Raw genomic sequence first — 24,427 nt, 5'->3', positions numbered from 1 at the left:
TCCTAAAGTTGGGGCACTGCACCACAGTTCAGTATTGCAGTAACTTATATTTTCAATCTGAACAGATACCCACTATCATGCTTCAGCCAGTTTTGATAGGTGGACAATATCAACTGGGATCACGTCAACAATCCTAGTTCCCACAGTTTAGAGGTTGATGAGTTGTGTGTACAGCAGGTTAATGCATTTTCCCCCCTCCCCCCACATCTTACCGTACAGGGTATTCAGCTGATTGTGTGTCAATATATTACATCATCAAGCTCAGAAAACACTCACATATGGCATAGGGAATCGTAGGTGGGAAATTTTCATGTTCTTTTTCAGTGGAATTGTGATTCTGTTTGGTAACACCAGCCGGGCAGCAATCAGGTCTTGGATTATCGTGTCTGACATTAAACTGAAGGGAAAATTTAAAACAAAACAACAAATAAGTCACGATTTCAATTACAACAAAAGACATTGCAAATGTTGTTATTCTGCCTTCTCCATGCCTTGAAAGAGAATGCCTTCAACTCTTAAAGGAGGAAAGAACCAAGATTTCAGTCCTAATCTGTGATCTTGCTCATCCATCTGTGCACATGCAAGGGCAAAAAATTTATATTTGCACATGCATAACTGAGTTGGATGTGCAAATCCAGAACTGTGCATACAAGTGGCTATTTGCACGTACAACTGCAGTGTGGCGCATCCAAATCTTTCAGTTACAAAAGCTGTCTGGAAATTTGACCTTAGAAGACTAAAGATACAAGGATACAAAAGATTAGGCAGGATGAGATGGATGGGGGAACAAGAGGGTTCAAATCTGGGGTCTCTTTTGCACCACCTCAGGAATACACATGTTCATAGTGTTTTCACAACTTTGGAGTTTGGAGAACTAAAAAAGGGGTGACAACTTCACATCAGCATGAAATGACAATTTCTGACCTTGAATCCATACATGAGGCCATGGGTGACTTTAGTTAGAGTATGCATCTGAAGAAGTGAGCTGTAGCCCACGAAAACTTATGCTGAAATGAATTTGTTAGTCTCTAAGGTGCCACAAGTACTCCTGTGCTTTTTAGTTAGAGCCTCTGTTTATATAATTTGATCCCATCTTATCCTTATGTTGAATTGACAGTCCTGGAGACTGAAGCCCCCTTTATATTCCCAGAATAAGCACTGCATGTACAGTAATAATATGAACTACTCCCACCTTTCTCCACCAGCTTGCCTTAATCTATACCCTCTTGGAATAGCCACCTTTGGGCAATTCAGCTTCCATTCACCCCTTAGCTTCTCTACTAAGACTGCCAAGAAAGGGAACCGGTTGTGAGGTTGTTTTTTGTAATGCAGGCAAATTATTGGAGTCTTGACTCCAGTACTTCCCTCAAGCCTTATTTATTGAAGAGCAATTAAAAAAAAAAAAAGTAAACACTATTGTAAATAGGATGCTGAAGCCAGACAAGTTAAAAAAACCAGGAGGTGATTAACCAATGGACCAATCTACAATGTCCCCTCCAAGCACTCTGGTCTTTATACATTATATTAGAACAAAAAGGCACAAACTCCCCCTCCCTTCTATGTCACTTTTTAAAATAAATGGTTTCAGGGAGATCATGTGATCTTTATTGAGCACAAAGATCCTTTGCATCCCATTAAGTCACAGAAGCCACAGACTCAAGGAGCAGCAATTGTTCATTTCATGTGTACATCTCTACAGCAAAGTCATTTATTCCTAATCAATCATCCGAGCTGAATTTGCTGGGTTTCTTTAATAGACTAAGAGCCAATGTCTGGAAACAGAAGCCAGAAAAACTGAAATGGGAAATAAGGCCCACATTTTTAACAGTGAGGGTGATAACCCATTGGAACAAAACTATCAAGAGAAATGGTGGAGTCTCTATGTTGTGAGATCTTCACATCAAGACTGGATGCCTTTCTGGGAAGATATGCTTTAGCCACAGTTATTGGGTTCAGTATAGGGGTACCTGGGTGAAGTTTAATAGCCTATGATATACAGGTTAGACTGGAATGATCTGGCCTTAAACCCCATGGAATCTGTGAAATGCAGTCAAATCAATGCTTTTTTTGGATCTTTCAGTTCTAGCCTCATACTTGGCCCTCTATTGCTATATTTGCAGAACAGGCATTTGACCTACCCCCACATAGCCAGAAGTGTGTAGGAAACACACATTTTAGTGTTCTCCACTTACAAATGGTGAATGAAGTGTTCTCAGTGAACAGCTATTTGACATGAGCAAGTCTGTATCTACAGGGCAGGATACCATTAACAGGGAAAACACACACACACACACACACAGACACACACACACCATCACTCCCTCCCCACCTCATCCCATTGCTAAGTAAAGTGCTAGCAATAACAGGAATATGCTGGATAAGGCTGTTCCATGATCTGGTCACAGTGCACAGTCTGACCAGAACAGAAAGCTGAAATCCCATGCCCTGCCCAGTACAAATGCAGAGCTCACAGATGGTCTGATGACAGGACAGTGATTTCCTGCCCAAACGCCCATCAACAGAAAGGTTATGAAATCATGTGAATTTTGGCATGGACCTGAATCCAACTAAGTGTAGCTTTTAACAAATAAATGACTAGGTAGGATTTCATAATTCTTTACTCTTCCCCATAAATCAGAGTCATTTGAAGGAAGAGTTCTGGTTCAACCAGTCTTTCAGCGTGTTTCACATCCAGGTGTGTTTGTTCATAAGGCTTTCATGATCAGAGTTTTTTTCTATATTTAAGCCACTATAAGGGAAGTAGGAAGGAATGAAGCAGTCAGGCTCCAGCATTTTGCAGTTAGCCAAATGAACTGTTGCTTGTAAGTGTGCAGTATGTACAGCCCTTTCCTGCAAGGGTTAAGAGAATTTGCATCGGAAAGGAAAAAGATTAGTTCCCAAGTTAAAAAGGAAGTCTCCTCCCAGGGCATACAGCTGCTCTGGCCTCAAAGGGAGCTCTCGGCCACCGTACATCGCAAGGCTTGGATACCTTTGCTCATGTTGAGTAGCAGCACAGTCCCATGTGATTCAGCGGAGTAAGCAGCTATTCAACATGCACAAGAGTGTCTGCATCTGATCCTAAGCCTTTTTCAGCAGCAGTGGGAGGAGATAGAAAAGCAGCCCCTAAAAATAATTTTTAGTTTAAAAATGACTTGCAAGTAACCAAATTGGTAAGTTACTTTTCCTTTCCATGTGACTTGAACAGTTTTCTGCTTAAGCTGGAGGAGGAAAAAAACAAAACCTCAGAAGCAGGAAATTCATCTTTGTTCCTGATGAACAGCTTCAAAAATCCAGAGTAGTGAAACCAATACAGAGAGATGCACATTCACTGTGAAACTTAAATATAAACAATCAACCCAATATGCCTTTGGGAAGGGCTGGGACAACTGTGTGTGTTTCTTTTGGGAATCTGAGGAGTCTATAACCCGTTGTGGGAAAAGCAGGGGGATTTCTGCCATTTTGGATTTTGTTGTAGTTTTATTAATCATGGAATCTATTTTTAACTCAACAATAGAGTACACAGTGCCCCGCATAGGTGGCTTATATTTGTGCACCTCAAAATAAGTACAGTACGCAAATCCCTTAACTCTGGCGATCTCATTATAAACTATCAATGCAAAATAATTCTTGCAGGTGTAGAAAGGAAGGCTAGCTTTGTAACTGTAGCTCGTTATGGCCTCTGTCTTTTCTGACTTTTCACAGGAGATTTGGCTAGCCATAATACTTCTATCATGAGCCTCACACATGAGGAAATGGTAGAAAAGCAATTCTGATGCTTGCAATAGAGCTTTGAGTTCAGAGTTTCAAGACTGTTTAGATACTATTGTTATGGACAACAGTATAAAGCCCTAAGATACATAGTTCTTGAAAATCTTTGGCTCAGTTTCTAAAGAAAGGGATTCATTTCTATACGACTTCCCCTCCCACCCCAACTCTTTCTTAAAAAAGTAAAAAATAAAATAAAAAAGAAGAGAACTGAACACTCACCTAATGCCTGGGGCATCTAGGAGGTTGGTCAGGCCTGCCCAGTTGACTTCCAAGAGCTACAGTAAGCAGGAAAAGAAAAAACCCAAACTAAACCATATTAATGAATTTGCAACAAATGATTAACGAGCCTAAAAACACAAGACGTATCCAGCTAAAGAAAACAAACTGGATAATGTTTACACCTAAAACCAATGGCTGAGAATGAGACATTTCCTCCTTTATTTGAGCTACCAAGACCTGGCGTCAGGGTTTCTTTGAGTCTTATCCTCCAAAGACTTAGGAACATAGGAATTGCCATCTTGTATCGGAGCAGCAGACTGGTCAGTCCAGTGTTCCATCTGAGAGGAGCCATTACCAAATGCTTCACACAAAGATGCAAGCAATCCTGGAAAACTGTGGGGTAATCCACCCATCGGGAAGTGCCTTCCTAATTACCTCATGCACTGAAGCACAAGGGTGTATAGTCCATCCAAACGTGTGGTGTTTACATGTCTAATCACACACGGAGGAGTTTGCTACAATTAATGTATCACATGGCTCTGATCACCTGCTGACTTCCCAAAGGACATGTTCCAACAATCCAGATACTCCAGCAACTTCAGAGAGCCATCATTAAAAAAACCACCCTCAAGATGTCAGAGTATTGTTTCCTCTTTCTGTGCCCCAAAGTTATTCTGCCTTGCGACAGTAACAGTTTTTCTATACATAAAAAAGTCACAGCTTTAAAATCCACTAATTCATGGCTCTGCGGAGTCAGAAATGTAGAATTCCTTTCCTACTAGGATAGCTAGGAAGAACTGTTTTAGTGGGACCAGATCCAACTAATGCAATGGGCTTTACATGCAGAGGGATTTAAAGAGGACGGCCCTAACAGGCAAGCTAACTGAGTGACATTGGAAATATGGCCCAATGTTTTTAAAGATGCTCAGAAATTATTTTAGCAGTGCCTTAAATATATATGCGGCAGCTACAGAACCTGCAATTGGGCAGTGTGGTATAAATGTTTTATGCAAGTCATCCCAAATGAGCACTGATTACTTATAAGTGGTGAAGCCATAGTGAGAATCACGTGACCATCTGAAACTCATCCTGATAAAGCCACACTACTACACCCCACCACCATCACGGATTCCATCCCCACAGATTAACTAGGCATCACAGCCATCAACCGTCAGGCAGGCATCCTCAACTGGCTCGTGTCTTTGCTCATATCCTTCTGAAGGGGTCTATCATGGACTTTGCACATTTCCTTTGCTAGATGCTTACTAAGGAATCAAATGTCTCCCCCACGCACACACACCCTGGAGAACACCTTAGAACACCTCAGTTTGAGGCCATTCTCCAACTGCGCCATGCCATTTAAGTCAGCTTGAACAAGAGATGTGTTCAGAAAGCACATTCCTGGGTGGCTAGAGTGACCCAGCGATATCAAATATGAGCTGAAGTTATAAAAGGAACCCAAACACTCAATCCAGAGAAGCAAGACCGATTGCTTAGTGCGATAACTTTCTGGAACCACCTCTCTGGAAAGGCCTTAGAAAACAGGTTTTACAGTGAGTCCATGGAGTTTCATGGATCCTCATACAAGCTCAGACTAGACCAGAGCAGCTGGTTTTGTTTGAGATGTGACTAAGTTCTTCTCCCTTATATGGAATACAGCAAAAAAGATTTACAGGTATTTGAATTGAATGTTTGCAGTTCATCCTCAATAACTGCTGCTACCTTCTCGGATCATAAATGTGACATTTATCATGTCCCTCTGCGGTACAGCTACTGATACAGCTAACTTTTCTGATACAGTTTGGAATCTATTTAAAATGTTAAAGTCTAGCCCTGCCTACATGTTATGTAGTCCAATTTACCTTCCCACTGCTTTGTTCTAACACACTCCTCCTCTACCACCTTCCTTTGCACCTTTCCTTTGCTTGAAACAAAACCTCCCGAGCCAGAACACTCCATTTCTAACTTTAAGTTTGCATTTTATTAGTCTATGGAGGTTTCCTCTATTAAGCCTCTACTCCAAGGGTAAGATCGATCCTCAGCTCATGTAAACTGTGTAGCTCCACTAACTTCAGTTTACACTAGCTGAGGCTTTTGCCCTGAAAACTAAGTTCTTTGAGGCAATGACCTCATCTATGCACTAATCCAGCTGATTAATGCAAGGATCATTAGTAATACAGGGCTTTTCAGCAGAAGAGTGGATTTCATTTTTGCTTCACACTACTGCTCAATGGAATTTCCCTCCTGGCTATGCACCACTTATGCCTCTCATTGGATTTTGTGTTTTGCTTTCAGTCTTGCCATTGGCAATACATCCAGCACCATTTTTGTCTTACTGAACCGTGGCTAAAATTACTCAGAGCCCAGGACCAGCTGCCATCTCATGCAAGTAGTAGATTGCTGGGGCTAATCATTTCTTAGTTATGTACCATATTAGTTGTATTGCCTGAAATATTTTAATGTTGGTAAAATATATTGGTGTCTTGGTATATCCTCTCCAGCAACATGGACAACCTATACAGTCACCTATGGATTTAGCATAGTATCCGCTTTAGTTTGTGACTACACCAGAGGCACAGCAGCAAAAATTTCTTCAAATCCACTCCCCAGATGCCAATAATCAGCTCCACATCTAGCCATCTCCCCACAACTATGTTCTTCTTACCCTATACCAGAGACCACTGGATAATCCCATGGTATGCACCATGAATCCTTATAATCCAAAGATACATAGTGATCAAAATTCCGCTGTTCACTGAATTCAGTGTGCTGAATGGTTGCGTGTTGTGTGGGGGTAGCAGGAGTATTTTGTCTAGTCTTATACTGTGCTACTGTCACTGGGAACTTGAAGTATCTTCATTATAGCTAATGCCAACCAAAGGGCAATGCTTCATGGAAGGATTTATAAGTCTAACCCACATATTGTGTGCGTTTGGTCTCTAAAAATAAAAATATAAAATCCAGAAATGCATTAAAAAAGCACATCATGCTATAAGCTGTCACTGGAAAGAGAAAGATGGGATTTAATTCACAGCAGGTGGCATTCACAAGGTTACACAATTAGGCCTTCAATGCAAGGCTAACAGACTGGCACCTAAGATGGCTGCATTTATTAACTGTATTAATAATCTGTCAATAGTCCGTCCATATGACTTTTATTGCAAGACCATCTACCACAGTCACTAGGAGTCTGTGCATTCACAGAAGCCAAAGACTAACTTGGCATGCAACACTGTTGGAGAACAAAATGCACAAGAACATCCTTCATTATCTAGATCTCTAAAAAGAGTAACGTTTCTATTTTAAGTACACAGCTATCCCGATATAACGCAGTCGTGGGGAGCCAAAAATCCCTACCGTGTTATAAGTGAAACACCGTTATATCGGGGTAGCAGTGGCAGGGATACAGCGGTGATTTAAAGGGCCCTGGGCTCCCCACAGCAGCCGGAGCCCCGCTGCTACCCCGCTATATGTGAATCCGTGTTATATCGGGGTTGCATTATAGCAGGGTAGTGGTGTATTACATAGTAGGCAGGGAAGTAACCAAGCTATTACAGATGGATATTTAAAAGGCAGATTGGCCCTCGCTGTCATATGAGCAAAGATCAAGGGTCAATCAGGCTGCAAAATGGAATTCACTAGAGACTTACCGGTTTTTGAATAAAAAACATTGTCATGGCTCCAAAGAAAGGCACATCTGTGATAAGAGGTTCCAGTATCACCCGTAACGTTCCATGTAACTGTGAAGAGAACAGAGGAGGGAAACTTCAGTTTGAAGGTAACAGTCAGGATGAACCTGAACTGCTGCCTCATTTACAGAGATGCAGGGTCAAAGCACACAAATGGGACACAGAACTCCAGAGTTCTGGCCCTAACATCAAGACTCCATGTCATAGGACACACGTCTTCTCAAAACCCATTCTCTATCGCCAGGTCCCCCCACCCGCTCATCCGAGCAATGAATTCAGAGAGCATTTCTCTTCTCTAACTTCCATGGTAAGCTTGGGCTGGAACAACATCTACTTAGTTTGTAACGAGTTATGTTAAGAGGCAATCCAAAGTGAAATGCTTTTCACTGGCATTTAAAAAATAAACATCAAAACATTTCTGACTCTTAGGTGCTTTTGAAAAGTGTATCCAAGCGACTTTGGACCCCAATCCCCATTTTCAGAAGTGATTGAAACTCAGGCTCCCAAGTGTTTAAGTCACTTCTGAAAATGGGGCTTTGGTGCTTTTGAGAATTTTGCCCCTTAAATTTTATAGAATCTTGTTTCCACAGAGTTGAAATTTGGAGCCTAAATGGATTTAAATCTACCCCAGTAATACTGGGATTAACTATACGTGGGCACCACTGCCCTTTACTGGACAGAATCAGCACTTCTCCCCTGCGTGTCTGAGATCACACACTGCTAATGGCAAAAGCAGAGATTTTTGAAACAGATCGAAGGGAGTTCCTAGGCTTCTTTGAAAAGCCCAGCCTTGGTGTAACTCTCGTAGCACAGGGTCTATGCTTAGGGACTGGAAGGTTCAATCTTCTCTCGCCACAGTCACTGTGACATTCCAAGAGGTTTAATATCATCTCACTATTTGATAGTGTTTTTGTCTGCAAATCTCAAAAGTGCTTTCCAAAGGAGGCATTTTATACATGGGGAAACAGAGCCACAAGGCAGTGAAGCGACTTGTCCAAGCTCACCCAGCAGCAGCAGCAACAGAAATAAAACCCAGGTCTCCTGACCCCCAGTCTCAGGCCCTACCCACATGGCCACGCTGCCTTAATATAAAAGACAGCATCACATGAACATTTGCATTATACCCACCTGTATTCCTTTCACTCCTCCTTTAAACTTTGATACTTCCATGTGAATCTCACAGTCCCCTACATAACTGAGAGAAAGTTTTCACATTATTCCAGTGCTTGCAATAACCACTCGAACAAAATGGAGCTGTAAAGAATAAGGAAAACGAGCATATCAACCCTAACATGATATTGCAGAACTGGATGAGCGTTATGAGGGTCCAAGGGAATAAAGAAATAGCACGGTGCTCTCTCACAACCACTACTCAGAATCTGATCCTGCACCAGACGACATGAGAACACACTCCCGTGCCGATGCAGAGTCCCACTGAAGTCACAATCACAGCCTAATACACTATTTCACCTTTTTTGGCTCATATCGCACCTTTCACGTCATCACAGAAGGCTGGGCCAGAGATGCCAAATGCAGGGACCAAAAAAAACCCAAAAACTTAAAAATAACCCAGTGGTCTTGAGGCTGATCCATAAGACAGATGATAGGTCAATTATGGGGCAGTTACCATGGAGAGTATCAGATCCAGCATAAAATTAATTTGGAGTACAACAATTTTGGAAGTTGAGAATAAACTGAAAATAAAACTATTTTTTTAAACACTGTTCACTGTAACACTACAACTTCTTGATTTTTAACTCATGGCTGCCTGGCGCAGAGTGGTTTTCAAGTACACTACCAAGATTCCATTTATTCAGATTTTATTAATATATATTAAAAAAAAAAAAACAAAAAAAAACACACACACAAAAATCCCTCCCACCCTCCCCAGAGGAGTAAAGTCCCTTCAGCAAATTCACAAGATACTACAGGCTCTAGATAAATATTTTTTGGATTTATACACCCACAAGACAAAAGCACACAGCCAGTTTAAATCCTGATGAAATCTGAAAAGTGAACCAAAGAAAATTCCATGCAATGTATTTATCTGGGGGAAGGAGGATGGGGTGGAGGGGAGGGGGAAGAAGAGAGAAACATTTACCTGACTAAGAAGTTTCTACTATAAAAATTGAAAGCTCGAATGTTGTGGCATTGCAATTGTGTGCATCACCTTACAAGGTATACTGAAAGTTTTCTAGTAATGTGACTATCACTCAATCTTAATACTGGTTAAAGTGATGCATTTCTACAAATATCAATCTTGGGGCTCTATTTTGCAATCCTTACTCAGGCAGAGCTCCCACTGACTTCACAAGAAGATGTCTAACTAAAGAGCCCAGAGGAAGGCCTAAAGCGGGCCTCTGAGTCTGCAATAAACAAACTAGGAACTTAAAGGCAGCTGTCAGTAGTATGTGATGCAGATGACACTGCTTTGGTATATAAAAATCTCTTGTCTTTCTGCAGAATCAGAAACTCTTCCAAACAGTCATTAATGCCTTTTATTTCTAGCAACCCCTTAGCTGCAGAACTGTTTAATGTTCTCTCAGAATATTCTTTCCTGAAAGAGATTTGTCTGACAAAAGTTCTAGGGTGAAATATTCAGCGCAATCTCTACCACCAGATTTTAATCATTGTTTAGGCTGTTCTAAATCAGAATTACATGGGAACTGCCACACCAAGTCAGAACAGAGGTCCACCTCATCCACTGCCCTGTCTCGGACAATGGCCAGTACCATATGCTTCAGAGGACAGTGCAACAAACTACAATATAGAGTGCTAAGGCATGTCTTGCCCAAATAGGGAGTTTCTTCCTAATCTCCCTCAAAAGTTGGTTTATACCCTGAAGCAGGAGGGTTGACAGCCCTCCAAAAAACCCTATTTTTAATCTTATCCATATGAATGTCTAATAGCTTGGGGGTAATGAGGGCCATGGGTTAATTAGGTGTTGTTCAAGAACAATTCTCTGCCTATTGACTAGGACAGCACAAGGATAAATTGTACGGCCTTTATTGGGATACTACTGTTATTCACAGGCTATGAATGATGGTAGCATCACACTGGGAAACTAAAAGGGATGCATGACAGACTGACAATATCTTGAACATACCTCACTGAATTACCTTAAAAGTGTAAATTAAACCTTACTGAGTTAGGGTTTAATACCTTCAGGGTACATGGTATTAAAAATGGAATTGTGTATGTTGTGTTGTGGCACTGTATGCATTTTCTCTAGTAGGGAGGATAGATGCTAATGAACTTCCTCCTTACCGATCTTTAAAGCCATCACCCCCAGAGAGATTCACATATATTAGTTCAAACTGGAGTCTCCAAAAGAGCAATAGACAAAGAAAAGACTTTTGGTTAAATAGTCTAAGTTTAAACTGGCTCAGGACCTTCTGATCCAGCAAACAGTCAGGTCCATGAAGGGCCCCAATCCTTAGGGAAGGATGAGGCCTCATAAGAGTGGGTGCTGCTTCTGAGCTGAAGCTCGAACTTGTAACTGCAAAGAAACTCCTCTGGTGGGGAGATGCTTGGTGACCTTATTAGTACATGTGTAGGATCTTTATTGTTTTAATAAGTCTTCTCTGTAAGGCTTTTTACCTTAAGAATAAAAAGTAGGCTTGCTTTGAAAGAACAGTGTAGAAACTTATAGCTGTAGGAATCACTCCATTACCAGTCCCTGAAGTGAAACAAGAAGGTAGATTCTCTGTAACTTGAAGTCTTTAAATCATGGTTTGAGGACTTCAGTAACTCAGCCAGATGTTAGGGGGCGGGGAAGGTTCTGTGGCTTGCAGTCAGCAGGTAATCAGACTAGATGATCATAATGGTCCTTTCTGGCCTTCAAGTCTATAAGCAAGGTTTGTGTAGACAGGCTGTCTTTGCTGGGAGATACACAGTGAAGGCAAGGAACTGTGCAGTCTGGACATATTGTCGTCAGAAGGCAATGAGATGTGTCTCCATCCAAGAGAGGCTACAGTTGGGGATCTGGAATCCTAAGACTGGGTACCCTTGTTGAACCGAGCAGCTGCCCTGAAAAGGAACAGGCTAGTTTTAAGATAGTCTACCTATGGGCTTTTCACTTCAGGAGATAAAGAATTAACACCATTGGGTGTACAGGTGAAAGCATATCCTCCTTAGTAGAGTTTGTCAAAAAATTGTGAATTACCAAATCTTTTGCAAGGAAGTCTTTAAACTAGCTCCTAGATTGAGTGAAGTCTTTCAAGAAGTCTACATTTCACCATAAAAATTTCGATATATATTTTTCATAAAAATCTGCATTTTCTATCAGCTCTATTCCCTACAATCCCTCAGTTGAAATGCTTAGAAATGAAGCAGCAGCCCATGCCAACTCTAAAGAGGATTCATTTATTGTACCTGAACTTCACCTCTCACTATTAGTTTGTCACTCACTGGAACTACAGTTTGGCAGTGTTGCTCTATAGTTTAGATGGTGTATTTCCTGTCTGCAGACATGTGCATCTCTTCCTGTCTTTTGGAGGAGTTGAGTCTATGTCATATCTTGCGTGGTGTCAAAACTGGTTTGTTCAGTTAACAGATAAACGCGTTTGCTCGCTATGGTGTGGCTATAGGCATTAGCTGAACAGCCACGTGCTCTTACTACTGTGATCCCCATCCTGCCTCTCCCAAGCCTTGTCTACTCTTTTGCTTGACCTATCGTGTGAGAAGCAAGACTGGAAGCTCTTCAGGGTAGCTGTTTATCCATGCTGTGCTGCAAAAAATAAAATGCTTTCTCGATTTCCTTTTAAATTCTTGCGTGAACATTGTTTTCCTACAGTACCCATCAATAGACACAAACAAACCACAAACCAGCAGACAACACTCCTCTCTTCCAGCAATCAGATAGGTTCACTGCACTTCTTGTATTTATCATACACCTACAACCCAGTGGCTGCAGAAGACTGACTCACAAGCAGGTTTATGAACGAGAACCCATAGAATAAATTTGCTTTCTGATTACATCAAAGAAAGGTTTAATGCAACCAAGGACTCTACGCATCCTTTGCTAGAAGATTACAAGACCTTCAACATTCTTTCCATGTAAATATCCTTCCTTTCAGAGAAGGACTTCGCAATCCAATAAACACCTGTCATTGAGAATTGTAAGTGCTTTACAAACACTATTTACATCTTTCAATTTAGATGGCAGGTGAGTGAGCTTGTATTAATATATTTGACACCGGAGAAACTGGCAGAGAGGCAACACTATTTGACCAAAAACTCATGAAGAGTCTGAAATGGTAGCCAGACTGGCTTCTACTACCATGCTCTAACCCAGGGGGTTCTCATCCTTTTTCTTTTTTCTGAGCCCCCCCCTTCTGCCCCCAACATGCTATAAAAATTCCACAGCCCATTGGACCGTGCAACAACTATTTTTCTGCATATAAAAGCCAGGGCTAGCATCAGAAGGTAGCAAGCAGGGCAGTTGCCCAGGCCCAATGCCACAGGCGCCCCATGAAGATAAGTTGCTTAGGCTTCAGCACTGGGTGGCAGGGCATCAGGCCCTGTGCTTCAGCCCCATGCAGTGAGGGGTTTAGCTTTCTGTCCTGGGCCCCAGCAAGTCTAATGCCAAACCTGCTTGGCAGCCCCCCTGAAACTTGCTCGTGGCCCTCCAGTGGACCCCAGACCACTGCTCTAATGATACGTGAGGCTCCCTTGGGTGAGCATATCCTAAATGGCCTTGAGCAGAAAGTTTGTGTCTACACTTCAAACACACATCCATGGCAGCAAGTTTCAGATGCCAGGTCAACTGATGGAAGCCTGCACCACGGGGCTAAAAACAGCAGTGTAGATGTTTGTGTGCTGGCTGGAACCCAGTCTCAGAGACCTTCCCCTCCTCATTGGATTTGAAAGTCTGGGCTTGAGCCCAAGCCCAAACATCTTTTACCCGACGTTAATTGACCTGGCCTCAGACCCGCTCCTGTGTAGACATACCCTTGGGCAAGCTTCTAAAAGAAGAATTTAGTTTAAGTAGTGCCATGACATCACTCAGTATATTACCCACACAGGGTTAACACACACCATACTCCAGCAAAGCAACAAACACTTTTAAAGAAGGCTTTTGATAACCCTGCTATTGAGATAACAAAGACTGGTTAGTATTCTGGAAGACTGTATTCTTTTTGTAAAGAGATGAAGTAGCCAGGTGTACTGTAGCAACTAGGATACACATTAAATTTTTCCTCTAAACTGAGCTATGACACATGTGAGAGGGTTTTATAGAGGAAACAGCTATAAAATAGGGAAATAGCAAAAACAAAAAAACCAAAAACAATCCAGGAAGTTTCACTGGAAAGATATTACTCTAGCATCAAACTAGATTAGCAGAGAAAGCAATAAAATTCTATGACATTACTCCTGAAGGGAAACATCAATGTCTAAAACACTGTTTCTCATGGGTACAGTCAATAGTTACAGTTTTGCAGCATCTTAAAACAACTGAAGGATTATCCTGAAGCAAAGCAGCTGCAGGATGTAAAGTGGCTGCACTTGAAAAATTCCTTTTGTTTTGAAAGATTTTAATCAGTTTGGAGAATACTGATGGAACCAGTAACCTCTCTGAAATTGAAAGATGCTTTAATTTGGTCTTTTGTTTATGCCAGTTAACTGCCACACACAGTGGACCAATAGAAGATAAAAATTTAACTCAGTGTTTTGGGAGCCAAGGAGGGTTCCCCCCCTCAGTTATTTGACAAGGGGCTGGTCCACACTACGGGGGGGAAATCGATCTTAGATACGCAACTTCAGCTACGCGAATAACGTAGCTGAAGTCGAATATCTAAGATCGGATTACTCACCCATCCACACCATGCGGGATCGATGTTCGCGGCTCTCCCTGTCGATTCCGGAACTCCGTTGGGGTTGATGGAGTTCCGGAATCGATATAAGCGCGCTCGGGAATCGATATATCGCGTCTAGATTAGACGCGATATATCGATCCCCGAGCAATCGATTTTAACCCGCCGATACGGCGGGTAGTCTGCACGTGGCCATTGTCAGGTGCTCCCTAGAAGAAGTTGCATCTTTTGACCACCTGCAGAAACCAGACTCCTCCCTAAATGTAGTTTGAAAGTTTTATTTTGCAATCAACAAATAGGATCCATACATCTGACCTTTGAATTGGCTAAATGATGGAACCCCACCCCAAACAAAACAAAAAAAACCCTCACCACCACTTTGTATGTAACTCAAAGAGCTGAGAGCAAGCAGTTTTTACCTAATGTTGTTTCTTCATTGCTTGAGCTGTTCTAAGATTGACCACACCTTAAAGTATTTTAAGATTAGCTTTGACATTTTAATCTGAACATTTAGGAAGAGTGGTTTGATGGGAAGAGCAGGGTATTGGGAAAGAGGACCTTTGGGTTCCACTCCTGGCTCTGCCACAGATTTCATGCATGACTTGTGGGCAAGTCACAAGTTCTTGACTTTGTTTCCCCATCTGGTAAAAGGGTTGTATTATGTCTCAAGAACATGACACTAATTCATTATTTCTTATCAAATGCTTTGTGATACTCTGATGCTATGTAAATGCAAGCTATTATTAACAGACAATTTGAACAACATTTCTCGAGCATTTGTTGTTTCCTTTGGTAATTATGAGTAATATGGAGACCAGAAATTTAGTTATGGGTCACACTTGTCCTCTGCTGAGCAGACACAAGTCACTGAGAGTTTTCTTTCTTAAAGGTAAACCACCAAAAAGCAATTCTTATTGTAAAGTTTAATAAGAGGTGGAAACAACAGCTAAGACAAGAAATCCTTCCCCACCCAGGCTAGGAGTCAGGAAACTGCTTCTACTGCCAGTGATCGTTGAGGGACACTGGCCAAGGCAGTCTCTGTACCCTAGCTGCCCTATGTGTAAAATTGGGATAATAATCCTACTTCACAGGGATGCTGCACAGCCAAAATTCATTAGCGTTTATAGGATGCTTCAAAATCGTTGGATGCTACCTAGACACAAGGCATCTTACATAACCGATGGCAGGGCCTGAGCAATAATTAAGAGAAAAGGAATGAGGTCATGCTAACTTAACTGCAGGAAACCATTATCCAAAGTGACAAGATAAAGGAGTCATGTTTATTTTTAAATTTGGACTCGGAGTCACTCATTCTTTAAATACTTACTATCCCATTAGTAACCCTGCTATTAGGGCAAATGACTGATAGTTGTCCAGTCCTGTGACCGGAAAGGAGTTCCCAAAGCCTTATGCCCGTGCAGAGTCCCAATGACTTGACTGAACTTTGCATGGGCGTAAGGGTCCACACACTTACCCTTTTCAAGGACCTGGGTTTGAAGTCTAAAGAGCAAATAGATTGACAGCAAAATGTATAATTTCTGATCAGTCACTTGTGGATGGACTTTGAACCCAGAACTGAAGGGGGAAGGATATCAGACTACCATAGCTTTACCTACAGACTGATAGCCATTCAAAAAAATAAAACATGCTATCCTTATTAGTAACCTCTTCGGACTGCTGACGGCTTAATCTTCTATTATTGTGATAGAATTGTTTAAAATAAACTGTGTCATATATGCATCAACTGTCATTGACCAAAAGGAAACAATGAGAGAGGAAGGTAATTTAACTGGAGAAAACGCAGCCATAGGGAACTACCACTACCGAGCAATGGCTAGCTGAATATAAATTCAATTCTGAATATTAAGTACATGAGCTTTACGCATGTTTCAATCTGAAGGGCACTTCCTCTGCTACGGACACAGTATCATGTGCACAGACATCTTGCCTCCACAACAACAAGGAGTGCTAGAGTTAAGGCCAAGTTCCATCTCCCTCTCAGTCTTTATTTCTATCTGGGATAGAATTTCTTTGAGGAAGAATTCGCCCCACACACGATCTCGAGTTGGAAGTAAGTTTGAGTGACACTGGTTCAGTTTTTTGACATATGTGAACAGGAAAAAACTAGACACCAACACATTTCACCATGACATGCACATGTTCTGACTAGAACGCTCTCTCTTCTTTGGCGTCATGCAAGACCGAAGCTAGAAACATCCAACATTTGGATTATTTTCTAGTTCTGAGAGGGGGTCAGAGTCTGCAAGCAAAGGCAGAGGAACTGGTGCAGTTTTATTGAATGAGGGGTTCCCAGCTATGAAACGGCCAGCCAAAGCAAACTACTCCACCGCATGTTGAAATGGTGTTCTATGGCAGTCTCTCCATGGCACTAGCTTGGGTACAGGGAGGGATATGGCCAGGGATCTGTCACTACAAGGACCAACTGATTAACATCTCCCCACCAGAGATGGGAAGCTCAGGGGTTACTGATGCTACTATAGTTCAGAGGAGAGGCATATGTGAGAGGGCAGAAGCTATCGCTGAAGGACAGAGACAGCTCTGACCACTTTCTCCAAGCAAACAGAATTTGTTGGCTTACAAGCACAGTTGATGGTTAAATCTTAAATCTCTAACAGACTCAATAGTTGTGTGTTTTGCCAATAAATATTACATGTGGTTCCTGTTTATTTTCACTGGGGTCTGTTCCCAAGTCTGAACTCAGTTAAAAGGTAGGCCCTCATTGATTAACTAGCACACAACTCCATCTTAGAGCACCTATGCTGAACCTTGGAGAGACACTGAACCAAACTCCTGTCTGACCACCAGTCACTGCCCTTCTTACGAACACAGATGAGAAATCCCACATGCAACCATGCTAAGATTAATCAATTTTGCGTTTAGAGTTAGTCGATCAGATTCAGACCTATGCGTCTGCAATTTTTCAACATTGGAATATAATGGAGAAGTCTCTCCTTTTTATTACCAGCTCTGACAGTGCAGGGAAATTAGCAAGCTAGTCTGAATTCATAGGTAACAATGGAAGCATTCAATCACCAGCATTCTTTGGGGTGCATAACTGGATAGGCTGGCTTTTCTATCCACCTGAATCCACCCTTCTTCACCAGCAAGATTTTTTTCTTACTTTAATAGATGAACTCACAAATAACTTCAGTGAGACACAAGGATGATTGCACATTCCATCCTAGCAGAGAACACCCTATTTACAATAGACGTCTACCTCTCAGCAATATCCAAACAATACCCATTTTCTTAGCTTTCCTCATGCATCCCGGGGCAACACAGCCAAGGGGCAAAAACCAACATTGGTTACTGTGCTGCCTTTCATCACCACCATGTGCATTACTTCCTAAAGCAATTGTCCAGTGCATCTGATGCACAGCTTTTTTGCAGAAACAAAAGCCAATACATTACTTATTTTTAGAGCAGTTGGGTGCACTGCACTGTCCAGGACACACAAGACAAGCCTGAATAGACAAGCTTTGCTGGGTGATCCCATGACAGCTCATTTCACTTATGTTTTGGTCAATATGACGGAGTAAGACCTGGTTCAGCAATGCTGAAAGGCTTCATGAAAGAAGCATGTCTTAAAGAGGGACCTGGATAAGGAGAGGGGTTGCTAACTAGGGCACAAGAGGGAGACTGTTCCAGGATAAAGGTGCATATCTAAAAAAAATAAGCAAACAGCTGCATGAGTGGGAGGATTCAGACAGAGCAGGGGAAGGAGGCTTAAGAGCGGCAGGAGAGGGAGGAGTGATGTAAGCAGCAGAAATACCCTGCAAAGCCTTAAAGGCAGGCAGGAAACCTTGACCTTGTTGTGCAAGGCATCAGAGACAAACACATGAACACAGACTTGCTAGATGTCCTCAAAATGGTCTGACTGTAACAGAGGGAATTCTACAATTGTTATATCAGAGAGCATGTTGTAACATTGCCAGTCTTGGTATAAGAGTAAATAGCATGGCATTTTATAGGTTACTAAGGGAGATGCACATTTCCTATTAGTTTTGGTGAGGTTTTCCACAGGCACACAATGTAAAGGCAGATGCAGTTCGTGTCTGATTGATGCTACCATCCACATCACTATATGTTCTTTGTTGCACACTGCTGTTGTGGCATTACCATGCAGGAAAGCAGCTTTCATTAGGTGCCTATCACCCTGCAGAAGTTACAAAAATGTAGGCATTCACAAGAAAACATTTTCTTGTATGACCCTACCCCTTCAACGTAACTGAGGAAGGAGCTTAAGTATGAAGTGTTTGAGCTGCTAACAAAACAAAAATGATCTCATTAAAGATAGCCACTCTAGGACTGAACGGTAGAAAATGTTGTCCCTGTATTTTAAAAAAGCTCTGTGGGTGATCCTCTGCTCAATGTGGAGGTTAAAAAAAGCAACTAAGATGTTGCATTGCATAAGGAATGGGCGATGAAGAATATTGTTACAGTGCCTTCCTATAGACAAAATCAAACCAATGGAGTGACCTCATCTGGAATACCAATCACCTCATTCCAAACAGGAGCTCTGCTATATTCCTAGAGCACTTGCTATATTCCTAGGTAACTGCTTGAAGAGCAGCAAGAGTTTGAAATGAATAATTCAATATTACCTTATCTGCAAGTCCAGGATCACTTGTCTACTATCAACTTCCTTAGTATAAGTCTTTACTCCATTGATTTTAGGGCACTGAAAGAATAGAGACATATACAAGATATGGCACAGTTAACATCTTTTAAATTAGGGGCAACTGAAGACTTTTACTTTATTCAACCCAGGTACATTCTTCCATGAAAAAGTTAGCTGTTCATATTTTAAAATAGTGAGTGATCTGGAAACATTGGCTCAATTAAAAAAAAAAAGTTTAGAAGGCAGATGTAGCACAAACTTGAGAAGTGAAATATTTACTAAACAAGTTTGGGGCGGGGGTTGGTGCACTTTTCTTACCCTTGATTTTCTCCAAAATCTGGGGTGAGTTGCCCAGCCAGACCTAGAAGGATGGCAGCCTCAACAGTGCAGTACCCCCTGGCTCTCTGTACTATTCTGCAAGATCAGTACATGGAGTCCAAGTCCTGCTGGGCAATCTTGACTGTCTCAGACACAAGCCTGGTTCCAGATGAGTGATGCTACATTTCAAGGCTCAAAGACACCTCTTTAAACTTGTAACCAAGGGATGACATACAGGGATGCTGATAAGAGGTTCACCTTCATTGCTGAGCATCAGTCATACGTCATGCCAGGCTAGGGTTACAGTCACTGGGAAGGGGTTGTATCTGGCTTTGAGGGACACCTTCTTCTTTTTTGGTTAAATAAGGACTTATTTAAAAGCAAAGGAACGTGAAAACAGGATGACTCCAATAGAATAGAGAGCCGATGGCAACTGGATTAGGACCCATGTGGTTAGATTTCTAGTATTATGGAAATGAAAGAACTGTATGCTAGAATCCCAACATTCACCTATCCCCCATTTTGGGAGCAAAGCAGAAAAGGATCTGTCTGTAATACCTTCCCAGTCACTTCACCTACCTTCTCTCCAAAGTGGATTTTGGTGAAAGTACATGTTTTCAGGTGCACATTCTTGGCTCTGATCTTCGGTTCAATTTTTTCTTTAAGTGTTTTTTCCATGACTGTCCCAAAGTACGGCCAGGCCTGCAAAAGGACCTACAGAAAGCACAAAAACACGGTGAGGATTCTTTATACAAGATGCATCTAGTTCAAAGAAAAATTTAACACCATGCTGTACAGCACATACGGCTATTAGCCACTCTACTTTGTAATAAAATTTGTTTTTATTCACACTTTCAAGAGGACTTGTTCCAATTCCTGAGATGGGTTAAAAAAAAAGATTTAAACACATCCTGGTTGTGACAGATGTAATGGACATGACAGCCTTGAGACTATCCTATCATCTTTATGGGCTAGGGATTGTATTCTGGCTCTATAGAGGACTTACAGGAGTTCCCTGCAGGAACTGGGGGATGATTAATGCAAATCCCTAGACAGGTAACCAGCCTGGAGAAGCCTCACCTGAGGCAGGGGCGCACCACAGAGATGGATTTTAGTTGGTTGGAGAAGTCTGTCAAACAAAGGACTGAAAACCTGTATAGTGACTACCCTGAAATAGGGGTGGGAGGAGTGATGTGTGGCTCTGACCATGTGTGACACACTGACCAAGGGTGTGTGTGTGTGTGTGACCTTCAGCACTGTATCCATGTGGAAGATGGGTGACACCCTGGTGATCTAAGATCTGCATATAAGCTGTTCACTGTTGTAAGATACATTTTTCTCTGTAATGCTTTTGTTCTGAATATATAGTACTTTGCTTTACAAAGGGTAGCTGGTCATTGATTACCCTGTCATTTCCCTTGAGAGACCAGAGCTGCAAATGCCAAGTTAAATTCCAACCTGCTGTGCTTTACAGGAGGAATCACAACCTAAATCCCTACTCTAGAAGGAGGGCACTGTAGGACTCTGACCTGAGAAAGACGACAGCTAGAGGCCTGAGATTTAAGGAGGCCACAAAGGGGTCAGAGGTGCAGTTACCTCAGGAACTATAACGCTATTAACCCATCAGAGGAGTAGCCGTGTTTGCTGCTTTTACAGATCCAGACTAAGAGTCCTGTGGCACCTTATAGACTGACATATTGGAGCATGAGCTTTTGTGGGTGAATACTCACTTCATCAGATGCATGTCATGCTCCAATACATTTGTTAGTCTATAAGGTGCCAAAGGACTCTTTACTATTAACCTAGTTATGTGTGTCCTGCCTTGAACCTGTTAATTTTCCTGAACCAGGAGCTTTGTTTCAGAGCAAAGCTTCCACACCTGATTAGGGATTGGTGGAGCCCAACATGAGACACCTGACAAGGTACTTCAGAAGATCAGTGTCTGGAAACTTCTGAGGCTGAAGATCTGGCCCCTTTGAGGTGCCTCATATTGGGCACCTTAAAAAAAAAAAAAGCCAACCACAGACACACCCACCAACAACTCCATTTCTGAAAATTTTAGCCTTGTTCTATTTCTATGTGTTCCTATTAACGCAACAAACAAACATGACAGTTCTCCTCTCATAAGAGCTGGAAATTCAGACTTGATGAGACAACAATAAAGGGTGACAATGTAAGGGGGGGTGGGGGCGGGTGTGCAGTAGGGGCAGGGAAGATCACGAGATGAATTACTAGTACACAAGCATGTTAGTTCCTAGTATTTAGATTTTAAAGCAGCAGCCATAGTGCAGGGGTTAAAGGAAGGCTGAGTTTTAAGGAGGGTTTTCTTTATATTCAATAAGCATTCTGGAGTCATGTTTGCCAGGAGAGAAGGCACAGCCCTTTTTAAGAAGACAAGCACTCAACTCAGACTGAATCAGAGCAGAGCAGAGGCATGCCACTAAAAACATTTTCAGATACAGCTCCATTAACACCCTCTCACCTTGTTCAGCCATTCCACCCGTTCCACATCAGGGAAGTGGACCTAGTGGCAAAGAAAAATAAAGTGATTACATCGCACATTACACATAACTATGCAGCTTTATGCAAGAGCTGCTGGGATGTGGAAACAGAGCTCAGGTTTGGAGGCATGCAGTCCATCACCACAGTGTCCCATGTGTCTTATTACATTGTTGCTTCTGAAGTGACATGAATTCAAAACAACTTCGACAAATTGGAGAATTGGTTTGAAATCAACAAGATGAAATGCAATAAAGACAAGTGCAAAGTACTACACTTAAGCAAAAACCCCAAATGCACAAATACAAGATGGGGATTAACTGGCTAGATATTAGTACTGTTGAAAAGAATCTGAGGTTATAGGGATCACAAATTGAATACAAGTCAACAACATGGTGCAGTGGCAAAAAAAGACTAATTCTGGGGTGTATTAGCAGGAGTTTCAGATGTAAAACATGGGAGAGAAGAGTCATGCTCTACTTGGTACTGGTGATGCCTAGCAGGAGTATTGACTCCAGTAAGTCCAGAACTGGACACAAGAGGAGAGCTACAAAAGTGACATGAGGCAAGGTCCAAAAAACAACAAACACCACACAAACCAAAACCCCAGGATGGATTAAAAACAAACAAAACCACATGATTTTGGGAAAATAAATTAATTTTTTAAAAAAATTAAATCTTTTTAAAAATAAACCTGTGGAAAATTTAATCTCAATTTAATATAAAATGTTAAGAGCTTATGCAAACACATTTAAGATTTAATAAAACATTGTATATGCTGTGTGTTTAGAATGGTAAATGGAATTTAATGAAGGTTAATACAAATCTAATAAGCAATATATCATTCACCATTTTCTAACATACTAAAATATACAATTCTGAAAATATTAAGCTACATAATTGCATATATATACACACACACACACACACACGCGCGCGCACGCACACCCCTGTGTACCCTCCTAGATAGCCAAAAAAAGGGTACCAAATCTAATGTAAAAAGCTCTATTTGGCTGATATAACTATTAAAATATGTTGATTTACAACTAATGAGAATGCACCCTTCTTGAGAAAACAAGTACAAACGGAAAAGTTGATTAAAAATAGATTGAAGTCAAGGCTTTTCTACTTGATTTAAATGACAGACAAATCAATCCACCCTGAAAAAAACTGGGTGGTTTTTAAAAACAGGTTTGACGAAACCTGTCGAGGATGGGCTAGAATAGATTTACCTGGTTCTGCCTTGGTGCAGGGGGTTGGACTTGACTTCTCAAGGTCTTTTCCAGCCCTACATTTCTAGGCTTCTTTATACATACCACATAGCCTCTGGGCCCACTTACATGATTAATGTGAAAATTCCATAGCACCAACAATAAAGCAGCATTAGCAAAGAGTTCCCTTTCCCCTCTTCATTATGCAATGGGAAACTGAGGAACTCATAGAATCATAGGGTTGGAAGGGACCTCAGGAGGTCATCTAGTCCAACCCCCTGCTCAAAGCAGGACCAATCCCCAGATTTTTACCCCCGTTTCCTAAATGGCCCCCTCAAGGATTGAACTCACAACCCTGGGTTTAGCAGGCCAATGCATAAACCACTCAGCTATCCCTCTCCCCCCATAAATAATTGGAGATATACCAATCTCCCAGAACTGGAAGGGACCTTGAAGGGTCATTGAGTCCAGCCCCCCGCCTTCACTAGCACGACCAAGTACTGATTTTTGCCCCAGATCCCTAAGTGGTCTCCTCAAGGATTTAGCAGGCCAATGCTCAAACCACTCAGCTATCCCACAAAGTGTAAACTAGTTGTGATCAGAGCAGGGCCACAGTATATTGAGAGACAGAGAAAACTCAGTTCCATTCACAAACCACAAAGTAAATGTCTGAATCAGCCCATTGCCATGGTGGGAACGATAAACTATTTGAAAAATTGCAAATTGTGACACATGGCCAGAATGGGTTAAGCATCCTGCAGGATAAGTGACCCAAATTCAACCTCTAGGGACATTTTAGATTATAGACGTAGACACTCCCTTCCCCCCCCCCGAACAAAACAAAAACAAAACCACACACATTGTTAGAGTTACAATGTAACCAAAGGGTTCCTGTCTACGCTGCATTCTATTAATTCAGAGATCAAAAGAAGAGCGTAACATTTAAATGAACAGTAAAAATAGTGCTAATCACTGTATTAATCTCTTTGAAATGTACAGCAAATCACCTGTGAATGGTGGAAAACAGCAATTGCTTTGTGTTACTTCCTGTAGCTAATTACTGGTGATGCTTAGGAAATAGGTCTACTTCAAAGTCTCCATGATTGCCTATTGTTCACTTAAGGACTCTGAGCTGTCAAGAGAAGGCCTGGAACTATATAAAGGTGTCTTGAGTTCTGATCCTTTTTATGTAAGATCTGCTTAATGCTTTATGCAGGGGAAGCTTGAGATCTCCAGTCCCATCTGGATCACCATGAATATGAACAT

The 24,427-nt window shown here is 41.7% G+C and overlaps 2 protein-coding genes across 2 annotated transcripts in view; one reads left to right on the top strand and one right to left on the bottom strand.

Annotated features, from left to right (window-relative positions):
* The window catches only part of CEP70 (centrosomal protein 70), a 55,632-nt gene extending 48,953 nt beyond the window's left edge, over window positions 1-6,679 (top strand). The window contains exon 20 of the transcript XR_004002533.1: window positions 6,283-6,679. The gene's annotated coding sequence lies outside the window, so the exon portion shown is untranslated. The remainder of the gene's footprint in view (window positions 1-6,282) is intronic.
* The window catches only part of ESYT3 (extended synaptotagmin 3), a 61,778-nt gene that overhangs the window by 25,462 nt on the left and 11,889 nt on the right, over window positions 1-24,427 (bottom strand). The window contains exons 2-8 of the mRNA XM_030579407.1: window positions 21,934-21,975; window positions 20,031-20,165; window positions 19,117-19,193; window positions 8,805-8,871; window positions 7,638-7,727; window positions 3,988-4,043; window positions 277-397 (exon numbers count right to left, since the gene is read on the bottom strand). Of these exons, the coding sequence (XP_030435267.1) occupies window positions 277-397; window positions 3,988-4,043; window positions 7,638-7,727; window positions 8,805-8,871; window positions 19,117-19,193; window positions 20,031-20,165; window positions 21,934-21,975 (588 nt within the window). The remainder of the gene's footprint in view (window positions 1-276; window positions 398-3,987; window positions 4,044-7,637; window positions 7,728-8,804; window positions 8,872-19,116; window positions 19,194-20,030; window positions 20,166-21,933; window positions 21,976-24,427) is intronic.

This window comes from Gopherus evgoodei, chromosome 11 (assembly GCF_007399415.2).
Source record: "Gopherus evgoodei ecotype Sinaloan lineage chromosome 11, rGopEvg1_v1.p, whole genome shotgun sequence".
NCBI classification, from domain to species: Eukaryota; Metazoa; Chordata; order Testudines; family Testudinidae; genus Gopherus; species Gopherus evgoodei.
Note: the sequence above shows the minus strand (reverse complement) of the source record. Positions and strands in the feature narration are given on the sequence as shown.